Source organism: Sturnira hondurensis, unplaced genomic scaffold (genome assembly GCF_014824575.4).
Source record: "Sturnira hondurensis isolate 20B ecotype Veracruz unplaced genomic scaffold, ASM1482457v3 Scaffold0000880, whole genome shotgun sequence".
Classification (NCBI taxonomy): Eukaryota; Metazoa; Chordata; class Mammalia; order Chiroptera; family Phyllostomidae; genus Sturnira; species Sturnira hondurensis.
The window spans coordinates 12,329,515-12,352,532 of record NW_028073511.1 but is presented as its reverse complement, the minus strand read 5'-3'; the positions used below and the strand labels follow the sequence as shown (position 1 = coordinate 12,352,532).

At 39.2% G+C, this 23,018-nt stretch overlaps 1 protein-coding gene and 1 pseudogene across 1 annotated transcript in view; both read right to left on the bottom strand.

The window, feature by feature from the left end:
* The window catches only part of EFHC1 (EF-hand domain containing 1), a 66,906-nt gene extending 44,192 nt beyond the window's left edge, over positions 1–22,714 (bottom strand). The window contains exons 1-3 of the mRNA XM_037054804.1: positions 22,546–22,714; positions 9,685–9,906; positions 1,927–2,214 (exon numbers count right to left, since the gene is read on the bottom strand). Of these exons, the coding sequence (XP_036910699.1) occupies positions 1,927–2,214; positions 9,685–9,906; positions 22,546–22,608 (573 nt within the window). The 5' untranslated portion in view covers positions 22,609–22,714. The remainder of the gene's footprint in view (positions 1–1,926; positions 2,215–9,684; positions 9,907–22,545) is intronic.
* Positions 1,133–1,343, bottom strand: LOC118994427 (uncharacterized; annotated as a pseudogene).
* Positions 22,715–23,018: the final 304 nt, after the last annotated feature.

Genomic DNA, 23,018 nt, shown 5'->3' with positions numbered 1-23,018 from the left:
AATAATTTTAATACCTCAACTTAATGTAACATGTTTGTAATTCCTCATTGTTGGTACAATTCTGAAACTGGCTTTGATTAAGGAGGACCTCAAAAACCTAAACAATGACAGATCAAAACATGCTTCAAGGGGACAATATCTCAAAGACGGTCTAGCACCTCTACCTTCTCTATTATTTTTCTCTGCTGCTTTAGGGTGACAAAGATGCTGTGGTGCCTTTCCTTACTTCCTTGAGGTTTCGTTCATGTGTCATCTTAACTGTGAGGCCTCTCTGATCAACCTTTATACACAGTGACCTCCTCCGGCTCCCATCCCCTTTACTCTGCTTTAGCTTCTTCTATAGCTCTTATCAGAATCTGATATATTATAAATGTATCTGTTTATTGCTTTCTCCTCCAATGAGAATGTAATAAAAGCTGTTCTTTATACTTTGCACCTAGAACAATGCCTGGCACATAGCAGGTACTCGAGAACTATTCGCCAAATAAATAACTAAATTTAAAAAAATTAATGAGTGAATTCATAGGAGCTCAGTGCATGGTAAAAATGTGTCTCATCTCTCATTAAGTAACATGAGATTAAAGGCATAAAATATGTCAGAAACTATCTTTGCTTCTAGAAACATTTTAAACTAAGGGAACTTTTTTTTTGAATTGCTTATCACCTACATTTTACGCTGAAGAAAAAAGGTCTTGCTCTCTTTCTCAATTGTAAGAAAATCCATATTTTTAAAATAGAGAAAGTGGAGAATTTTTGTTAATATAAATAAGGTGTTTTCCTTTTAAAATGGCTTTATTTCAGAAATTCTTTAGACAGTAATTTTCCCTATTATATAGCAAGTATGATTTACAGAAAAAATATAAATTGCACAAAAAATTTTTGGCTATCTGCTAATAGAGGAAGCACTATTTTTTTGTGAATGCAAACTTCAGATAAATTGTCCAATGCCTCTTTCATATTTCCATCCCATGAAGAGGGCTACTTCCCCTACTCTGTATTTGAACTGTCACGTGAACCGGTTTCTTATCAAGTGATGAAGCTATGATAGGAGTTCAATTTTACTTGAAAGGCTATGTATCAATATCATTGTGAAAAAATGACATCACTACACAGTGTTGACACATAGCACATACAAAGGGGGACCCCCCAAAACCCGGAATTTATTTATAAAAATTGTGTACTAATCCTTACATGTTTAAACTTCAGTCACCTTAAAAGTACTCTCCATTTGATGCCAGACACCTATCAAGATTTTTTTCCACTGCTCAAAACACTTTTTCAATTAGCAATAATCATGCCTTGGATAAACCTCATTGGCTACGATACTGCCACTGCACAGAGCTCAAAACAGTTTTTAAACTCATCTATTCTGATGCCTTTTACCGCTTCTGCCAGTTTTTGTTTCACCTCTTCCACATCAGCAAAATGTTTCCCCTTGAGGACTTTTTCATCTTTTTTCATCTGGTCAAACAACAAAAAGTCGCTCGGGGTGAAATCAGGTGCATAGGGAGGGTGGGGCATGAGGGTCACGCCACTTTTGGTCAGAAACTGCTGAACACTCAGCAAGGTGTGTGCAGGTGTGCTTGTAAATCACCCATCATTAAATGGGCAAATGTGTTGAGTCTTCAAAAAAAATTAACTGAAGCCGAACTGAATGCAGCCTCTCACAACAGTGCCAGCTGGTACACTGACACAGACGGGTCCCTAGAACACTAATCCAGCAGAGGAAGCCTGTACTACAAGGGGCCTGCCCTCCAGAAGATAATTCCAGACTTTTGGGAGTCCGCCCTTGTATACAAATACCAAACCAACTGACATAATAATCTATCCAAGACAGATCATCTAACCCTATCTAACCCTAACAAGTCTATCCTTCATAAATCAGAATGCCTCAGACACCAAAACTTTCAAAACCATATACTATACCTGTGTGAATCGGTCACATTCAACAATGCGGAAGGTTTTGCCATAAATCGTGATGTTTATTCCTCGATTTAAGTCTTTCCAATGGTAATGGTCTCCCCGGTCATTCTTGGCTAGCCGCTGGCGTTTGATTAACTTGCCTTGAGGGATCCCAGAGTTCTCCACCACGGGCTCTACGACTGACATGCTGTCGTCTTCCAGGTAGTAGTAAATGTTCACTTGACGGACCCTATAATGTTCCTCAGTTGACAAAGGAACATCTTCTTGGAAATAGGCATCAAATTTCAGTACCTACAACACATAAAGAGAGAAGAAAGGGTGTTGTATTCATTTCTCATCCAAAAAAGAGCAAGTACCTCCTATAAAGAGAATCAGTCAGGGCGATTTGAGTATTCATCATTCCTATCTTCTAAATCAAAGAGTGCCAGATTATGACCCAGGGGACAAATCTAATCCTGCCACCTGTTTTTATAGACAAGCTAAGAATGTTTTTTTTTTACATTTAAATGGTTTAAAAAATCAACAGAATACAATTTGACAATATATGGAAACTACATGAAATTCAAATTTCAGTATCCACAAATAAAGTAATTACATAAATAATCAATACTTATTTGCTAACAACTGCTTTGCCATTACAGGGGCAGAGTTGAGTCATTGTGATTTGTATCCCCCCCCAAATTCATGTTGAAGTCCTGACACTCAGTATGACTATATTTGGAGACAGGGTCTTTACAAGGTAATTAAGTTTAAATGAGATCCTTAGAGTGGGGCCCTGATCCAACAGAAACAATGACATTCATTCTCTCTCTCTCAGCACGCACTGAGGTAAGGCCATGTGAGGATCCAGAAAGAAGGCAGCTCTCTGCAAGCCAGGAGGAGAGCCCTCACCAGAAACTAAATTGGCCAGAAGCTTGACCTTGGCCTTCTAGCTCCCAGAACAGTGACAAAGTACAGTTCTATTGCTTAAGCCACCAGGCTGTGGTATTTTATTATAGCAGCTCAAGCTAAGCCCCAAATATTTTCTATTGGTGCTATACAGAAAAAGTTTACCCTCCTCTGCCCTAAATACTCAAACTATGTGTAAACTATTTACTAATGTATTCTTTTTTCAGATGGCTTAAAGACCTTAAGCTTCACTTCCATATCAAAAATCCCTCTGAGAATTTTTGAAAAGAGTAAGAAATTTGGTTAAGACTATGACTTTACAGTTAAAAATGCAAATGAAGGCTCAAGTCCATTTCTTAGAAATGAGTTCCTCGTAAATGCATACCAATGACATCTTCATTATTACAAACTTTACATGAATAACTCTCAAATCATCAACCCGCCACAGAATCTACCATTGGTGACGTGTGAATTGTGCTCAGAAGTGTGCATATATATGATTGAGCAAAACCTAGGTCCTTTGTAGAGCATCAGTATCAGTGTGAAGTCAAAATGGCCTATCTATAATACATTTAAACATTTAAAAGTATTATAAAAAGTTTATGTTGGCATGCTTTGGGATTAATTTTTAAATTTCTGTTATTCTGTTTTAAATTTTTTTAGGGAAAGTATCAGAATGATGTTTTAGGTAGGCAAGTGTTAACCCAAACCTAACCTAATAAGAGCAAAAAACCCAAGAGACCCTTTAGTAAACACACAAAAATGGCTTGATGAATAAAAAAGAGGAATTAATTTTATACATGGGTGCTCTTGCTAAAAAGGTACAGAGTCTGCTGTGTAAGAGCAAGGTAAAAACCAAACAAGAACAGGCAATTGCACAAGAGAAACATGAATATAGTGAAGGGAAGGCCTTGAAACTCATAATAAAAAGATGAAATGGGTTAATGTAATAGAATGTTTAAAGGAGAAATAACATGGTAAAAGCAAAATATAAAAATTATTTTAAAGTAACATTTTAGATCAACTGCAAAGAACTGAAATGGGGACCTGATCACTGAGGACAGAGGTAAGGACAGAGGACAGAATCAGTAATTCATATATGAAATGGTCTGTATTTGAGCTTCAGATTTATAAATACACACAATGTTAGAGCCAGAAGTAATCAGCTGTTCAAACCTCCCTCATTTTACAAAGGAGGAGACTGAGACTCAGAGGGTGGAGTGACTGGTCTGAGACCACAGAAGGGGTGAGGAGTGTAGCTAAGCTCAGGCACTACCCTTTAGACAACAGGTGCTGTAGTGGTTCAGAAAGGAATCTCTGTGAACTAAAGTGGGCAGAGAAAGTGTAAGTGGAGGGGACAAGAGTGGGTTCCAGCAACAGAAGCAGAGGAAACAAAGCCAGTAGCAGTATGCAGACTATGAGGAGGCGGAATGTGCCAGGCATGGGATCGCACCGAAAGCCCCTCCAACCGCCCAGGTCTATGGGAGTAAGTTAACTAGTGATGGAAAACCAAACAGAGGCTGGTTGGATTGATAGTGAGGAACTAGGAAGACAGGAGCTAGATGAGATACTGAGAAAGCACAGTGCTAGGAATATAGTGATGATTCTCACAGAAATGGAGACATTAGGAAGATAATTTTGTAGGGCAGATGGTGAGTTTGATGTTAGACTTTCTGAGTTTAAGTGACACCACAAGCTGATGTTGCAGGGAAAAACTTGGGATGCAGGACTGAGCCTGGAAAGAAGTCAACATTAGAGAAAGATCAGGGCGACACAAATATTTTGACCCAAGCAAATGAAAGCATGGAACTGCTATCATATTGACTTGGGAAGCCTAGAGTGGAGCAGATTTGGGGATGGGGAGACAAATCAGGAGTTAAATTTTGAATATGTTTCGTTGAAGATGTGTGTTAAACACTAAAGAGGAGATGTCAAACAGGCAATTACAAATTCTGGACACAGCACATCATCATCATGCAAAGCACATTTGAAGCCATGAGTCTGGACCAAGGGAGTGAGCAGACAGAGAGAGAAGACCAAAGACGGAGCCCCATGGCATACCCATGTTCCTATGCTGGCTGGTTCCTAAGATTGGAAGGGATGAAAATGCCTTTGGCAACAGGAACTTGGCCTTAGAATGGGAGGCAGGAAGGAAATACACACACACTTTAAACATTAAAATAACCAGAACTTCTACTCTATTTAAAACGTTTAAATGAATTATTTTAAGTCAAATCTTCTAGACTATGCCATATGATCGTTACAGGTGAATCCTAACCTTTGGGCACCTACAGTAATGAATTGTGACCACATGATCATTTTGTAATATCTAAAAAATTATTGATGAAGCAAAAGGGAAAATTAAGGTATAGCTCAGTCTTTGCATTATATTCATTTTAGAATATTCAGATTATGTAGAGAAAAGAAGTAACTGATTATGTATGCATGGTATATTCAGTTCTAATCAAAAGACTGATTATTCTGTTCACTAATAGCACTAAATTCTCAAGTTCCCTGGTTACTTTGGAGTTTGTAGTCTGACATAAATGGTAAGTGGCAAAAATTTAACCTGTTAAAACACCACCTAGAGGTTTTTTCTGTCTTCACAATTGTTTTTAAACATTTAATATGGATCAGTTTGTCCAAGAAACATTTGTGTTTCTTCTGGCGTATGATCTGCACATATAGCTACAACTACGTCTTTTCAACATATAATTCAGTGTTACAGAGAGCCAAGCTAATATGTGAGGCCTCAGGTAAAAAATACTGTAACCCCTGAGATACTTATTTATTTATTAAAAAAATTTTATTTTATTTTTTTAAGATTTTATTTATTTCTCTTTAGAGAGGAAGGAGAGAAGAAGAGAAACATCAATGTATGGTTGCCTTTCCTGCGTCCCCTGCTGGGAGTTGGCCTGCAGGGAACTGGCCTGCAACCCAGGCATGTGCCCTGACTGGGAATCGAACCGCGATCCTCTGGTTCGCAGGCCTGCGCTCAATCCACTAAGCCACACCAGCCAGGTCCTGAGATACTTATTTATTTCATTGTTAATCAGAAAAGCACTTATTAAGAATAGAATCAAGAGTTCTATGCTCCCCCCATGAAGAAATGCCTGGGATAGAATATAGGAAAGCTTTTCAGCAAGTTGTTAGGATAACATTAGCTTTCCCAGGTAGAGTAAGATCATAATGTATTACATAGAAAGGAAAGAAAAAATAGTATGGAGACACTGTATTTAAAAATGTGTTTTTAATGGAATTTTACAGTTGGATGGACTCCCAGTTGTCATGTATTCTAACCTAATTCTATAAATGAGGAAACTAGGGAATGTGACTCCCTCAGGTCACAACACTAGTTGGTAGAAGACCTAGAATTAGAATCCAGGTCTCCTGACACCCAGGAAGTGCTCAGAATACCACCATAAACATGAAAATATTTGCAATTACTTCAAGACTAAACACAAAAATGCTGAATATTTTAATACCACATGCAATTATGAAAAGCCAAGTCACAGTTTTTATTATTTTATTCCATTATATATGTGGGTTGCATGTTAAGCTTCCCAATTTTTAGCAGTGACACAGATGATACGTTAATTTTATTTGTTAAAAAAATAATTCATCTCACTTTTTAAACTAATATTTATTGAGTAACAATCACAGGGAAGCTAGTCCAGGTAGGAGGAACAGCATGTGCAAAGGTCCTGTAATGGGGGGAGGAAATGTGTTATAGTTTCGAGAAAATAGGGAAACTAAATCTACCGAGATTGAAACAGCGAGTAAGGAAAAGACAGGCCCAAGAGCAAGCTGGAGAAACAGCTGGGAGGGCCAGACTCAGTGGGACTGTGCGGAACCTGTAGAGCTGGATCCTAGTCGACCACTGGGAAAGCCATGGAAATGTTCTTGGTTGGTGTATGACATAATTGGATAACCATTTTTAAAAGGTAAGCCTGGCTGCTCTATGGAAAATAAATTTTAAGAGTGGAGATGGAAATAAATGAACAACTTAGCCATATATTTGAGAGATGGAAATGACAGAGCTTGTCAAGTTTGGAGATGGGTTGTAAGGAAAGAGAAGAATCAAGGATGATGTTCATGTTGGGCGATTAGAGCAGCTAGTTAGATAGACAGTGGTAATGTGCACTGTACTGGTGAAGACAGTCTGAAGGCATTTTCACAGAAAAAATGGCATAATGTGTTTTGGGGAATAAACCAAGCACTGGACATATTATAAGCATAAAAAACAATGACAGGACTATTACAACAGTTAACAACACGTTTACATTCAACGCATCGCTTGTTTGAACTATGATAATGGGAGAGGAAATGGAAGTGGGAGCTACTTGACTGGGCAACTCACTGAAAGGGAGAAAAGCCAAAAAATGGCTTAGGTTTCAAGCTCTGGTTACCTTGTGGAGCCATACAGAAACAGCACGGTTCTGTGTGAGAAAAGGTGATGATCTGGGTTAGAGACACGGAACCTGAGGTGCCCACAGCTCATCCAGGGGAAGATATCCCACGGCAGTTTCAAAAAGTTCAGAATCGGAAATACTGACAGTTGTCTGCACTGAGATGATAGTTGAAAGCACAAAACTGGGTGAGATCTCTGAAGAATGTACAATAAAGAATGGGAACAGACCCTTTAAAATGCACACAGTTAAAAGGGAGAAAAGAAAGGGAGGCCAGAGTAGAAGCAACCAGATAGGGAGGAAAACCAGGAGTGAAGAGTCAGTGGAGCAAAAGAAAAGCAAAGTTTCAAGAAGGAAGAGAAGGTCAACAATGTCAAGTACTGTAAATAGGTCAGAGAGAATACTGGCAAAAAAAATAGTTTGGGGCTTGAGGGCAGAGAGAGAAGTCAACTTATAAGTGATCTGACAGTCAAGTAAGAAAGAAAGCTGCTCAAACGGGTCACAAGGTAGAAAGGGTTTTTTGGACAGGACAGTATGACCTGAGGTAAGGGAGTACTTACTAGCATGTTTGAAATGGGAGTCAAAGATGAAAAAGATAAAGGAAAATATCAGGAACACAGAGAGGCACATGAGCCTGGGAAGTAGAACACAGCAGGTGACAGTGAAGAGAAATGTGTGGGAGCAAAGAGAAAAGACGAGAGCGCTCAGCAGATGTCCTGGTCCTCACCACCTGTGTAAGAAATACAGTTTTACTCTGAAGACAAGGCGTGGCACAAAGAATGTCCAAAATATGGACAGTTATGTTGGCTATTAAGCAGACTCCAGGCAGTCCTAAAAACAGATTTAATTCAGAAAAACTATAATTCCCTATTGCAATAAAAAAATCTTAATTTCAAAACCACGCATTTAACTACTCTCTACCTCGGTATGTATGGTAAGGTTCTTTTATCTAGAAATTTTGATGATCCAAATAAAATGAATAGAAATATTAAAATGGTATGTATACTTCTTCATGCCTACTATCTTTTAAAAAATGAATTATGAATACTATTTTAAAAGTATGAATTAAGTAATGACAATTAGCATAAAATAACAGAAAAAATAAGTAGCCTATTACCTATTCAGGCACAATTTCTCCCTCTGCATTTCATTCATCTTTTCTCATGGCATATATGCCTTTATACACTTTAGAGTTGATAACAGTTATTTGCTATTCTTTTCCATAAGCTTGAAGCTGCCAGAATTTATAGCTCGAGAAACTGTTAAATACCTACCATTTCTCTTTTTTCACCCCTCCCTTATCTACTAGCTTTGCAGTGTCTGTCAAAGCTGCAAATGAAGAGGAGAAACAAATAAAAAATAACGTAAAGAAATATCCAAACATGTAACTGATACCATTTAGTGGATTTTTAGGTTTAGCCTATGAATCAGTATGTGAATTGTTTCTATCGAATGTGTTAATTGAGATGGGGGAGAGGGGATTACATAGATTCTGGCCAATACATTAAAATTGTTTTAAACTAAGTGATTATTAATGTAAATGACATAGTTCTAACACTAGACTATTTTGTAGCTTCAAATCTCTAGCTTCATAGCTACTCAATAAAGCTTGACTAGCTGGATGAAAATGGTATAGGTATTTAACAAAAATAATAAAACTGAAAGACAAAAAATAGGCTAGCAGTAAATTAGAAAAGGTAACTTATAAAAACTGGTCAGTAGTTCTGAGACCCATCAACACAAAAAAATCACCTGGAAATGAGAATGATGAGAAGTAGGGAAGCATCTAAGTTTCTTAAAAGTCCCATCTGTGATTCTACTGGATGGCTGGAGTTAGGACTACCTCACCTTAGTGGAAAGAGGAGACTCACTGACAAGAAAGTTCAAGGCTGATGTGGAAATGCCAACAGGTGGAAATAAGGTAACTCGTGTTACAAAAGCATAAGGGTGAGGGTAAGTGAGGCACAAACAAAACAGTTACACCACACTTTGACTACGCTATGCCAAGCCCGAAATGTTCCCTGAAAAACAAGCCTAAGAAGACAGCCTGGAGAAAGCCAACAATAGATAGAGCTGATGTCATGAAGACTTTTTGCATTTCATGGAGACTGAGAATTTATCATCATTACAGACTTGAAAGCTTTTAAAAAGTAGAAAACCCAGAGCAGGTAAGCACAGAACAATATGAACTCAAGAATCCAGAATTCATCCAACTTCTCTTTAACTGCATTTGGAAAATAGTTCAGTGAAGTCTACAGGGAATTATTTTCTGTAATCGGCTTCCTGACTAAAGAAAAGTTCTTTCAATCCTGAGTTCAGCTGCTTGTGACTAAGGGTGGAGGCATCTGAACAATCTTCTCCTCAGAGTGCTCTGGAAAACCCGTCATTTATTGTTGACTTTTCTGGAAACAGTTGGCTCTCAGAAATTGGAGTTCACAGAATACCCTGAAATCCCAGATGATACCTTTTTGTCAAAAGCCACATGTGCAGGAATAAAATCTGCCGGTGGGGCCTGCTTAGGTTGGCCGTAAGTCAGAAGTGACACCTGACTGGCCAACTCGTCCAAGTCAGCCTGGGACAGCTGGTTGACCTGGAGCCGGTCCCCGCCCACCCCGGCTGTGGGACGTCGAGCCACTGCATAGCCATTCCTGTAGCCCAGCGTCTGGCTTCTATGAAATGCTGTTTTCTGAAGAAGAAAAGAAGTGTGTTATTAATAAAATCTGTTAGTAAAAGGGCTTTCAAAAATGTCATAACTTAAACCTTTGCTTATAAATATCACAAACCTTGTATCAAAAAGTGTACCTCTTTATAAGGTCCTTGTATTTTAAGCTGAAACATTTAGTCAGAAACAAGGAGGAAAGCAGCATCCCAAGTTTAAAACATAAAGCCCTGCTCTGGAACACCCAATTAACCACCAGCTCAATTCTCATGAGAAACTAATTTTAGTTTTTTTAAATAGTAATTTTGCACTAGTCTTCCCATATTTTTCATCTTATCTGGTGGTAAGAAACCATGGAACCTAGTGAAGCTGGTTCTGTGAAAACAGTTTTTATTTGAAATGAAAGACCTTTACTATTACAATGACACTAAAATATTCACAAAACTCTTTGTAAAGAAAGTAGATATTACATACTTAAAGTGTTGAACTCAGTAATTTCACCTCATCCTTTAATGATATAGTCCAAAATCATGCAGAAAAACCATATGTCTAAAGTTGACCATTATAATGTTAGTTACAATAGTAAAAAACATAGGAAACAATCTAAAAGACAAATATATAAGTAAATAATGGAAAATTCACTTAGTGGACTATTACACAGTCATTAAAATACTGGTTTTGCCCTGGGTGGTGTGGCTCAGTGGATTGAGTGCTGGCCTGTGAAGCAAGGGGTTACTGGTTTGATTCCCATTCAGGGTACATGCCTGGGTTGCCACCCAGATCCCCAGTAGGGGGCGTGTGAGAGGCAAGCACACATTGATGTTTCTCTCCTCCACTTTCCCTCTAAAAATAAATAAACAAAATCTTTTAAAAACATTGGTTTTAAAGACCATGTGGCAATCTGAGGGGAAATGTTTAATTTAAAAAGCCCCCCAAACAGCATTGTATGTATACTACAATTACAAATATGAAAACATGCACCTGAACAGACACTGAATTTGGTGAACACTCTCTGTCTGTATTACACATTTCTGAATTATGTTGTTTTTTTCTCAATGGGCTAATTTTTATTGGTAATTGGGAAAAAACAAAATATTAAATAAAAAATAAAAAATGGAAAGGAAATAATTTTGAAGACAGAGGAGACCAAAATGGTGACGTAGAAGACCCTAGTCTCCCTGTCCCTGCACAAAGATCAGTGATGAGACAACTGTCCACGAACCAAAAACAGCTCTGGCAGAGCTCTACAGTCTACTTAGGAGGTTTCAGCAATACAGTGAAACAAACCAACAAAAAAACCTGACAGTAATCACACCAAAGGAGAAGGAAGAGAACTTCATTTTGCCTGCATCATCCTAGCCCCCAAGCCGGCCTTGTTAAGTGCCAGGAGGGAACTGCCCAGCTAGATTTCCCCTTGCCAGGAAAATAAAACAGGATGAGCAACCAGCTTCTCTAGTCTTTGTGGCAGCACAGCACGAAGGTCCCACTTCAGTTTCACCCCACCCAGACCAGTTGAGCTAAAGTGAACAAAGCCAGCTAGGAGCAAAGACAACCAGGTCTGCTGGCAGCAGCCATGATTGGCAGTGGCTGGGGTTCACAGAGAACTGCCCAGTGGTCAATTCTAGAAGATTCAGACACTTATCTGAAGTCAATAGCAAGTACGGCTACAGCAACCAGTATGTATTCCCTGCAGATTTCACCCAACAGGTATTCCTGCTTGCTGTTACCTTCCACACGCCTCTTTCCCCTGTCCTGGCCAGAGGTAACCAGCTCAGGCCTCTGCAGCTGCTCAAGCACAAGATGCCAGCATAGACACCAACCCCCAGCTGACCCCCACTGCTATGCATGAGCCTGGAGCTAGCCCCTCTAGCTGTGCACCTGCAAGTAACTGGCCTGACCCCCGGTACAGGCCTCTTGCAATGTGCATGCCCAGCAGGAGAGTGTGCACCTGGAGATGGGAGAGCACACTGACAATTAGGGCCTTTGTAGGTGCCAGTGAGTCTGTTGTTGGCCCCAGACCTTGCTGCTTCCTCTGGCCCCCACAACTATGCATGTGTCTGCAAAGAGCCCCTGCCACTACACTGCCATGGGCATATGGCCCCCTGCAGCTGAGAAGGTGCATACCACTGGATCTGGGTCACCACTGCTGGCTGTCCTGGTCCTTACCTGCTGAACTTGGAGGTGCCACTGAAATCCTGAACAGCCCCTGAAGCCACTGTGGAACACCTATGGTGCTTGCCAAGGACCACAGAGTTGTCAATGCTCAGTGGTCTGAGCCCAAGAGACATCATACCTGCCCACAACCCTGCCAGACCCAGTACTACTACACAACCCTCCACCTGGTGCCCTGCAGCACTAACCCAGGAGTGAAAAGCCAGAAATTTCCTGATAAAAAATAAAAGTAATTGCCCCAATGATGTTCAGAAAGCTACAACAGTACACAGATAAATGATTTAACAATACAGGAAAACAACACAAGAACAAAATGAGAAGTTCAACAAAGAGATAGAAAACATTAAAAAGAAACAAAAAGAAATTTTGGAGCTGAAGAACAAAATGACTGAGCTGAAGAATTCAATAGTAGCTTTAATGGAACACTTGAACAAACAGCAGAAAGAATCTGTGAGCTAGAAGGCAAATCACTTGAACTTATCCAATCGGCAGAGCAAAAATAAAAAAGAATGAAAATGAATAAAGAAAACCTAAGGAACTTACAGGGCATTAATAAGAGAAATAATGTATGCCTCCTGAGAGTCCTGGAGGAGCAGAGAGGGAAAAAGGGGTAGAATGTTTACTTAAAGAAATAATGGCTGAGAACTTTCCAAACCTAGGTAGAAAGTTAGATATCCAAGTTCATGAAGCTAATAGGTCACCTATAATTTTCAAACCAAAATAATTTTCTCCAAGACACAATGATAATAAAACTGTCTAAATGCAAAGATGAAGAAAGAATTTTTAAAAACAGTAAAAGGAAAAAGAATCTTTCATACAAGGGAACCTCCATAAAATTATCATGAATTTCCCAGTAGACACCTTGCAGGCCAGGAGAGAACAAGATGATATATTCAAAGTGCTGAAAGAGAGCAACTACCAACCAAGAATATTTTACCCCAAAAAGTTGAGCTTCAGAAATAAAGGTGAGATAAAACCTTTTCCTAGTAATAGAAGAATTCATCACCACTATACCTGACTTAAAAGAAATACTGTAAGAAGTTCTTCAAGCTAAAATAAAAAGGCATTAATTTGTAACATGAAAATATATAACTAACAGGTAAAGATAAGCATATAGTCAGATTCAGAATACCCTAATACTGTAATGTGGTGATATAACTACTTAAATTTAGTATAAACGTTAAAGGACAGAAGTATTAAAACATATATGTTTTATGTAAGCCTCATGGTAACCAGGAAGCAAAAACCTACAGTGGATTCACAAAAGATAAAGAGAAGGGAATCGGAGGAAACCACTATGGAAAATCATCAATTCACAAAGGAAGGAAGGAAGCAAGGGAGGAAGAAATGATCAAAGGAACCACAAAACCACCAGAAAACAAAAGCTGGTTTTAGTAAGTCCTTACCCATCAATAATTGCACTAAATACAAATTAATTGATATCTCCAATCAAAAGGCAAGCTGGATTACTTTTCTGAAAAAGCCCTAACCATATGTTGCCTAGAAGAGACTCACTTCAGCCTTAAGGGCATACATGGGCTGAAAATGAAGGGATGGAAAAAGATATTCCATGCAAGTGGAAACCCCCCAAAAAGCAGGGGTAGCTGTACTTATGCCATGTAAAATAAACTTTAAGCCAAAAGTGGTAATAAGACACAAAGACAGTCATTATATAATAAGGGGTCAATTTGCTAAGAAGATATGACAATTGTAAATACACATGCATACATCAGAGCACCTAAGTATATTAAGAAAATACTAACAGATCTGAAGAGAGAAATATAGAAAAAATAAAGAGTAGAGGACGTCAATACTCCACTTTCAACAATGGGTAGATCAGTCAGATAGAAAATCAACAAGGAAACACTGGACTTGAACTAAGATCAAATGAACTTAATACACATATAGAAAAACACATCCCAACAGTAGCAGAATCACATTTTTTCTCAAGTACCCATACAACATTGTTCAGAATGGATCATATGATAGATCACAAAACAAGTCTCAACAGACTGAAGTCACACGAAGTATCTTTTCTTTTTAAAATATATTTTATTGACTACGTTATTACAGTTGTCCCATTTCCCCCCTTCATTCCCCTCCACCCTGCACACCCTCTCCCTCCCACATTCCCCCCTTTAGTTCATGTCCATGTGTCTTACGTTCTTTAGCTTTTACATTTCCTATACTATTCCTGCCCTCTCCATCTATTTTCTGCCTGCCATCTATGCTACTTATTCTCTGTACCTTCCCCCCCCCACTCTCCTCCTCCCACTCCCCTGTTGCTAACCCTCCATGTGATCTCCATTTCTGTGGTTCTGTTCCTGTTCTAGTCATTTCCTTAGTTTATTTTAATTTTAGGTGTGGTTGTTAGTAATTTTGAGTTTGCTGTCATTTTAGTATACATGTTTTTTATCTTCTTTTTCTTAGATAAGTCCATTTAACATTTCATCTAGAACTCCTTGAACTTGACCTTATCTGAGAAGCACTTTATCTGTCCTTCCATTCTAAATAAAAGCTTTGCTGGATAGAGCAATCTTGGATGTCAGTCCTTGTCTTTCATGACTTGGAATACTTCTTTCCAGCCCCTTCTTGCCTGAAAGGTCTCTTTTGAGAAATCAGCTGACAATCTAATGGGAACTCCTTTGTAGGTGACTGTCCCCTTATCTCTTGCTGCTTCTAGGATTTTCTCCTTCATTTTAATCTTGGCTAATGTAATTATGATGTGCCTTGGTATATTCTTCTTTGGGTCCAACTTCTTTGGGACTCTCTGAGCTTCCTGGACTTTCTGGAAGTCTATTTCTTTTGCCAGACTGGGGAAGTTATCCTTTATTATTTGTTCAAATAAGTCGAACAAATCCACTCGTGGCTGTTCCTCTTCTCCTTCTGGTACCCCTATAATTTGGATGTTGGAACGTTTAAAGATATCCTGGAGGTTCCTAAGCCTCTCCTCATTTTTTTGAATTCTTGTTTCTTCCTTCTTTTCTGTTTGATCGTTTTTTTCTTCCTTCTGGTCCACTCCCTCGATCTGAGTCCCAGTTTCCTTTCCATCACTATTGGTTTCCTGTGCATTTCCCTTCATTTCACTTAGTTTGGCCTTCATATGTTCATCTAGTTCATGACTAAAATCAACCAGTTCTGTGAGCATCCTGATCACCAGTGTTTTTGAACTGTGCATCTGACAGTTTGGCTACCTCTTTGTTGCTTAGAAGTATTGGCTCTGGGGCTTTGAGCTTTTCTTTTTGAGCCATAATGTTTAGGTCTGTTCACACCATTTACATATGAGGGGTGGAGCCTTAGGTGTTCACCAGAGCAAGGCAACCCAGTGGCTGGGTTGTGAGGCTGTATGTGGGGGCGGGGTCTGAGAGGGAAAAAAATGGCACTTTGCTCTGCTCTATGATGCACCTCAATCCCTTCCACTGCTTCCTCCAAGCAAATTGGGCCTTTCTGGTGCCAATTCCCGTGTGGGTGGGCTTGTGTGCATTCTAGAACTTTGTGGGTTTCTCCAACAAACTTTCCTGTGAGATTGGAAGTCTCTCCCTGCACCTCAACCCCCACAGGTATTTTCAATCAGTGTTTGAGGCTTTATTTCTTAGCACTAGGACCCTGGGTTGTGTGATCTGACTCACTCCCCAGTTATCTGCGTGTGGATGTGGGACTGCTAACCGGTCAGCCATCCACCTTGAGCATGGTGCCCTGCTTCTCAAATTGCTGCCTCGCTGGGTCTACCTGTTGCCACCCCACGCCCAGGGTCTGCCAGCCACTGCCTGGGTGCCCAGGGTCTGCCCAGTGCCACCTTGCATGCCAGGATGCCTTGCACACCCAGTGTCACCACTTCCTGTGCTGCAACTCCTCTCTGCTCACTTGCCTCACTCTGTCCCACCTAACGGTCTGAATGAATGTGTCTGTTTTAACTCCTTGGTTGTCGGAATTCCATACAGTTCAATTTTCTTTCAGTTTTGGTTGTTACTTTGTTTCTCAATTGTTGTTGTCCTTATTTTGGTTGTTCAAGGAGACACAGTGTGTCTACCTACACCTCCATTTTGACTGGAAGTCCTCCAAAGTATCTTTTCTGATTGCCATGATATGAAATAACAGAAAGCTAGAAAATTCACAATATGTCAAAATTAAGCAAAACAATCCTTGAACAATCAATGGGTCAAAGAAATCAAAAAGAAATAAGAAATACCCTGAAACAAACAAAAATGGAAACACAACATATGAAAGTCATGTGAATGCTGCAAAAGCAGTTCTAACAGGGATTTTTTAGCAATAAATGTGTGCATTAAGAAACAAGAAAGAAAAAAGAAGGATGCATATTAAGGTGTCAGAAGGATACTAGACTTACTGGGGTAACTGTTTCATAAGGTATACAAATGTCTAATCACTATGTTGTACATCTGAAATTCATACAATATTGCATTCCAATTGGAATTAAAAAATAAATTTTAGAAAAACCCAAATCTCAAATAAACCACCTTACTTTACATCTCAAGAAACTAGAAAAAAAGAACTAAGCACAGAATTACCAGAAGGAAGGAAACAACAAAAATCAGAGCAGTAATAAATGAAACAGAGACAGAAAACTGATAGAAAAGATCAACAAAACCAAGAGCTGGTTTTCTGAAAAGATAAACAAAATTGGCAAAACTTTAGGTAAACTAAGAAAACAAGAGGATTCAAATATGTAAAAACAGAAATGGAAGGAGACATAACTGATACCACAGAAATAGAAAGACTTATGAGAGACTACTGTTTATAGGTATACAGCAACAAACTGGATAACTGAAAATAAATGGATAAATTCCCATCAAGACTGAATCATGAAGAAATAGAAAATATGATCAGACTAAGAATGAATAAGGATATTGAATCAGTAATCAAAGATCAACCAACAAGACAAGCCCAGAACAGCCCTGGCTGGTGTAGCTCAGTGGATTGAGCGCGGGCCTGCAAACCAGACGATCGAGGTTTGATTCCCAGTCAGGGCACATGCCTGGGTTGCAGGCCAGTTCCATGCAGGGGTCAGTTCCCAGCAGGGGATGCACAAGAAGCAACCATACATTGATGTTTCTCTTCCTCTCTCCTTCCCTCCCCCTCTAAAGATAAATAAATAAAATATTAAAAAATAAAAATAATAATAAAATATCTTCTTAAAAAAATTTTAAAAAAAGACAAGCCCAGAACCAAACATTTTATTTTATTTTACCTATTTTTGGTGTAATTATACTCACTTTTTTCTTTTTGTCCCATTTTTTAAAACTGTTGTTCAAGTACAGGTGTCTCCATTTTACCCCCACCACTTCCCCCCACCCCACCTCCCATCCTCAATCCTACCCCCTTTGGCTTTGTCCATGTGTCCTTTATACCTGTTCCCTGATGACCCTTCCCATTTCCCCCCATTATCACCATCCCCCCTCCCCTTTGGTTCCTGTCAGTTTGTTCTTTATTTAATGTCTCTGGTTAAATTTTACTTACTTGTTTGTTGTGTTGATTATGTTCTACTTATAGGTGAGATCATATGGTATTTATCTTTCACCATCTGGCTTATTTCACTTAACACAGTGGCTCTCTAGATCTATCCATGCTGTCACAAAGGGTAGGAGAACCTTCTTTCTTTCTGCTGCATAGAATTCCATTGTGTAAATGTACCATAGTTTTTGGATCCACTCATTTACTGATGGGCACTTAGGTTGCTTCTAACATTTGGCTATTGTAACTTGTGCTGCTATGAACATTGGGCTGCATAGGTTCTTTTGAATATCATTTTGTTTTCTGAGGAAACTCCATACTATTTTCCACAGTGGCTGCACCAAATTGCATTCCCACCAAGAGTGCACTAGGATTCCCTTTTCTCCACAACCTTGCCAGCACTTGTTGTTTGTTGATTTGTTTACGATGGCCATTCTCACTGCTGTGAAGTTGTATCTCATTGTGGTTTTAATTTGCATCTCTCTGATGGCTAGTGATGCTGAGCATCCCTTCATGTGTCCCTGGGCCCTCTGTATGTCCTCCTTGGAAAAGTGTCTGTTAAAGTCCTTTGCACATTTTTCAACTGGGTTGTTTGTCTTCCTGGAGTGGAGTTGGGTGAGTTCTTTACATGTTTTGGAGAACACACCCTTTTTCGAGATATCATTGGCAAATATATTTTCCCATACGGTTGGTTCCCTTTTCATTTTGCTGATGTTTTCTTTAGCTGTGCAGAAGCTTTTTATTTTGATGAAGTTTCCTTTGTTTATTCTTTCCTTTATGTCCCTGGCTCTAGGGGATGTATTGGAGAAAATATTGTTGTTTAGAATATCTAAGATTTTCCTGTCTATGTTCTTCTCTAGGACTTTTATGGTATCAAGACTTATATTTAAGTGTTTTATCCATCTTGAGTTTACTTTTGTGTATGGTACAAGTTGGTGGTTGAGTCTCTTTTTTTTGCATGTAGCTGTCCAGTTCTCCCAACACCATTTGTTGAAGAAGCTATCTTTGCTCCATTTTATGCTGCTGTCCCCTTTGTTGAATATTAATTGACTTAGAGACTTGAGTTTATTTCTGGGCTCTCTATTCTGTTCCATTGATCTATGTGTCTGTTCTTATGCCAGTACCAGAATGTTTTGATTACCATGGCCTGGTGATATAGTTTGATATCAGGTATTGTGATCCCTCCTACTTCTTTCCCAAAATTGCTGCAGCTATTCGGGGTCATTTATAGTTCAGAGACAAATATTTTAAAAAGGATTAATCCAAATCCTTCTCAAATTCTTCCAAAACACTGAAGAGGAGGGACACTCCCAAATTCATTTTAAAAGGTCAGTGTTACTCTGATACAAAAACCAGATAAGGATAATACAAGAAATAAAATTACAGGCCAATATCCCCGATGAAATAAGATGCAAAACTATCAACAAAATATTAGTAAACTAAATTCAACAGCTTATTAAAAGGATCATATACCATGATCAAGTGGGATTTATCTCTGAGATGCAAGGATGGTTTAACATAGCACAAATTAATACATGTGATATACCACATTAATAGAGTGAAAGACAAAAATCATAGGATACTCTCAATGGATGAATAAAAGGTAATGCAATATCCATTCAGGAAAAAAACTGAGTTTAGAAGTCAACAAATTGAGTTTAGAAGGAACATACCTCAACATAGTAACAGACATATATGACAAGCCCATAGACAGTTAACATCATACTCAATGGTGAAAGGTGGAAAGAGTTTCCTCTAAGAGCAGGACCAAGACAAGGACACCCACTCTCACCATGCTTATTCAACACAATTCTGGAAGTCCCAGCCAGAGCAGTCAGACTATAGAAAGAAATACTACACAGGGAAGAAGTAAAACACTATTTGTTTGCAGACAATATAATTTTACATTTAGAAAACTCTAAAGGGTAAACCAAAAAGAACCCTGCCTGCTATAACTAATGAACAGATTCAGTAAATTTAGAGGATACAAAATCAACATTCAAAAAATCAGTTTTGTGTCTATTCATTAACAATGAAATATCTGAAAAATAAATAAAGAAAACAATCCCATTCACAATAGCATGAAAAACATTAAAATACTTAAGAATAAATTTAACCAAAGAGGTAAAAGATGTGTATACCAAAAACTATAAGACTTTGATGAAATAAATTGAAGATATAAACAAATGGAAAGATAACTTGTGTTCATGGCTGGAAGGCTTAATATTATTAAGGTGTTCATAATACCCAAAGTAATCTATATATTTAACATAATCTCTACTGAAATTCCAATGGCAATTTTCACAGAAAAAAGGATCCCTAAAATTTATGACACCCTGAATAGCCAAAACAATGCTAGAAAGAACAACAAAGCTGGAGGTATCACACTTCCTGATTTCAAATTATGGTGACCCTTTAACAAAATAGGTGTGAAATATGCAGGTCCATTTATTAATGAATTTTTTTCAATTGACCCTTGTAGTTCAACCAGTGTTGTTCAAGGGTTAATTCTGTGATTAGGAATCCATTTATGCAGAGGGTCGACTATAATTATATGCAAATTTGCCACCCTGCAGGAGGTATACACCCATGATCCTGAGTTGTTAAACTCGGTAGTTTGTATATTACAAAGCTATAGTAATTAAAACAGTGGTGGTAATCATTGTGCAAAATATGTGTCTCAAATCAACCAGTTGTACATTTTAAACTTACACAATGTTATATGTCAATTATAGCTCAATAAAGCTGGAAAAAATGGAAAAAAATTAGAGGCTAATTTGATAGAAAATTTTTCCCTTTTTCTGTTTTTTTTTTGTAGTGGTAGGTTACTTTCAAAATCATATGTATATGTATGTACATACAAATATACATATATACATATACATAAAATTTAGGCTAAATCATAAAATATATATTTTAATGAAAGAATGGCTTACTTATCTACCTACTATTTTGTTTTTAGCCCAACCTACCATTTTCAAGATCTGTACTAACCAAAAAGGTATAATGGAGTAAATTTCTTTTGCTATAAGACTTATGGACTGTAGATTTTTTTTTAGGGTCACAAATTCAGGTCACAAGTCAGTTGACAAGAGCTGCTCCAGATGCATAACACAAATAACAGAACAAAATGGGCCCAGGTGACTTTGAGTGGGTAGTTTGTGTAACTCCAATCTCCTCCTCTTCCACCTCTAAAGACAGAAGTAATATCAGCTGCTTCATTTGCTTTCCTCATTTCAGAGACACATCACTACCATCACTCAACATTTGACCTTTTTAGTGGATCCTCGTGGGCATCCCAGGCAAGGGAGCCTAAGGCTTCCCCACCCTTCTTAGTCATTATGGTTCTTAATGCTGCGAGAGTTACACACATGCAGTCCTCCAGTGCTGAAGAAAGTGACCATGTTTTTCAAATTTCAGATAAGACAAAATATATTTAAAATATGAAACATGTCCAGTGCATAGTTCATCTTACTTGTAGTATGGCAATATGTCTTAGAGCTTGGCTCCTCCAGCCCACAACTCTGTAATCAACCCTGCCTTATGGGTAACTGGCACTCACCAATACCAAATGCTTTGGCTGCTCCGCACAGGGCAGCAATGGGCCTACAACATCTTTTAAATTATATAAAACTTAAAATCATATGTATAAGTATGATTTCACTGAAGTGAAAAATCTATGATGCTGTGTCTTAATGTAGGAAGAATTTGAAGAGGAGATTCAGAATCCAAATTTCCCCCCCAAACTTTCCATTTTAATTCATTCTTACCCCCCCCCAATAAATTGACTATGTATTTTATCTTACTTTTATGACCATGAAGAGGAACTTTTAGCTTAAATCATTAAACTATTTAAATATAAATTGTTATTGTGTCACCTATGCTAAAAGCCTACTGAATCTCAGTATTGGTCTTCCAACATATATTTCAGTAACCCTATTAGAATTAAAACAAATACTAAATAATTTTGTCAAGGGCTAAACTATATTAGGAGAGAAAAAGCTTTTTTTTTCTCTCTTGAATTTTGTCTAGAGAATGCCACTAAATACACTTAAGGTCAGGAAGGGGCAAAATACAATTGAAACATGAATCTTTAATTAAAATGTTAGATTGAAAATAATAGGACTAGGGGTAGGAAAAAATTAATCTTGTAGTTGAAGGAACTGGAATGGAATTATCTTCTATAAAACCGGGAAGGATGGTTTGGAAGGAAGATAGGCCTGTGTTAAGAGTTTAACTGCTGAAGGAATAATTGAGAAAGAAGATAAGAACAGGAATGGGGAAAAGGTGGGACCAAACTTAACAACAGAAAAGGCAGAAGTGCTGGACAGAAAAGGGAAGCTGCTGGTTAGAAGCACACATAAGAAGGGCGCAGACTGCAGAAAAGGGCCTGTGCAAAGAAGGGGATGAGTTGAAATGATATATAAAACGGAAATGGAGCTGGGGGGTGTGAAAGGTTACTTGAGCTAGGATTCAGGGGAAGGAGGAAGCAGGAAGAGAACGATTAGCCTGAGGAGAAAGGGTAGGATGGTGCTGTGGTAATAAGGATGGAGGTGTAGAGATGCTGAGTGGGAGAACGGGCGGAGGCTAATGGACAGGTGGTAAGGACTTAAGGATGGCCCTGAGAAGAAAGGGGTACAGTGTGGAAGAATGAGAGTGGGAGAGGACTTAAAAAGAGCTTGGAAGGAAGGAGCGGGGCAGTGATCTAGAGGGAGAAGCAGGGACCAGAGCAAGGAAGAACATGGCTAAGCCAACAGCCTGAATGAATGAAAGCAACAGACTGCCGAGGTGGAGTGGAAAAACTAGAAAGGGATGGAGTGGCGGATAAAGGAATAGGATAGAGAGCGTGAAGCTGAGTGAGGGAGGACGACAGAGTTGCGACGGGGAAGAGAAAAGGGGGTCGTGGCAGAGGACGGGTTTGAAGGAAGAGAGAACAATCTTGGGTGACGCGAGAGAGGGCGGAGAGCCCTCTGAAGCCTCCGAGGGTGGAGCCAGGTAGAGACAGGTAGGAGAAGCTCTCACCGTGGAGTCCGTAAAGGACGTGCCCGGCAGAAAGGGCAGGCCATGCACGGGGTTCGACACCATCGCAGCTGCTATGCCTTGCCACCACGGACTGGTTTTTTTGTCTTCCCTGGTTGCCCTAGCGACCAGACGCCTTCGTGGGCCATCTGTAGCTCCATGGTAACGCCAAACATTGGGAGCACCCAGGAGTGGAGGGAGGGGCCTCAGGCACCAGAATGGCAGGTATGCGCATGCGCCGTTGACGGGACTTTGCGTTCTCGCGGGGAGCTGAGCGCAACAAAAGGGGCACGGTTAGTGGGCACTTCGCCACTGGCTCCGCCCCTCTTGTCTCCGGGCGCTGGTGGGCGGGTTGGAAGGAGGTGTGAGAGGACTCTATAGTTCTCATGGTGAAGTCCAGCAGTCAGAGCGGGCACTTGGATGAATCAAAGTAGAAAGGAAGTTCCCTTTCTCCACCCCAGTTCTTACCGCGCCTG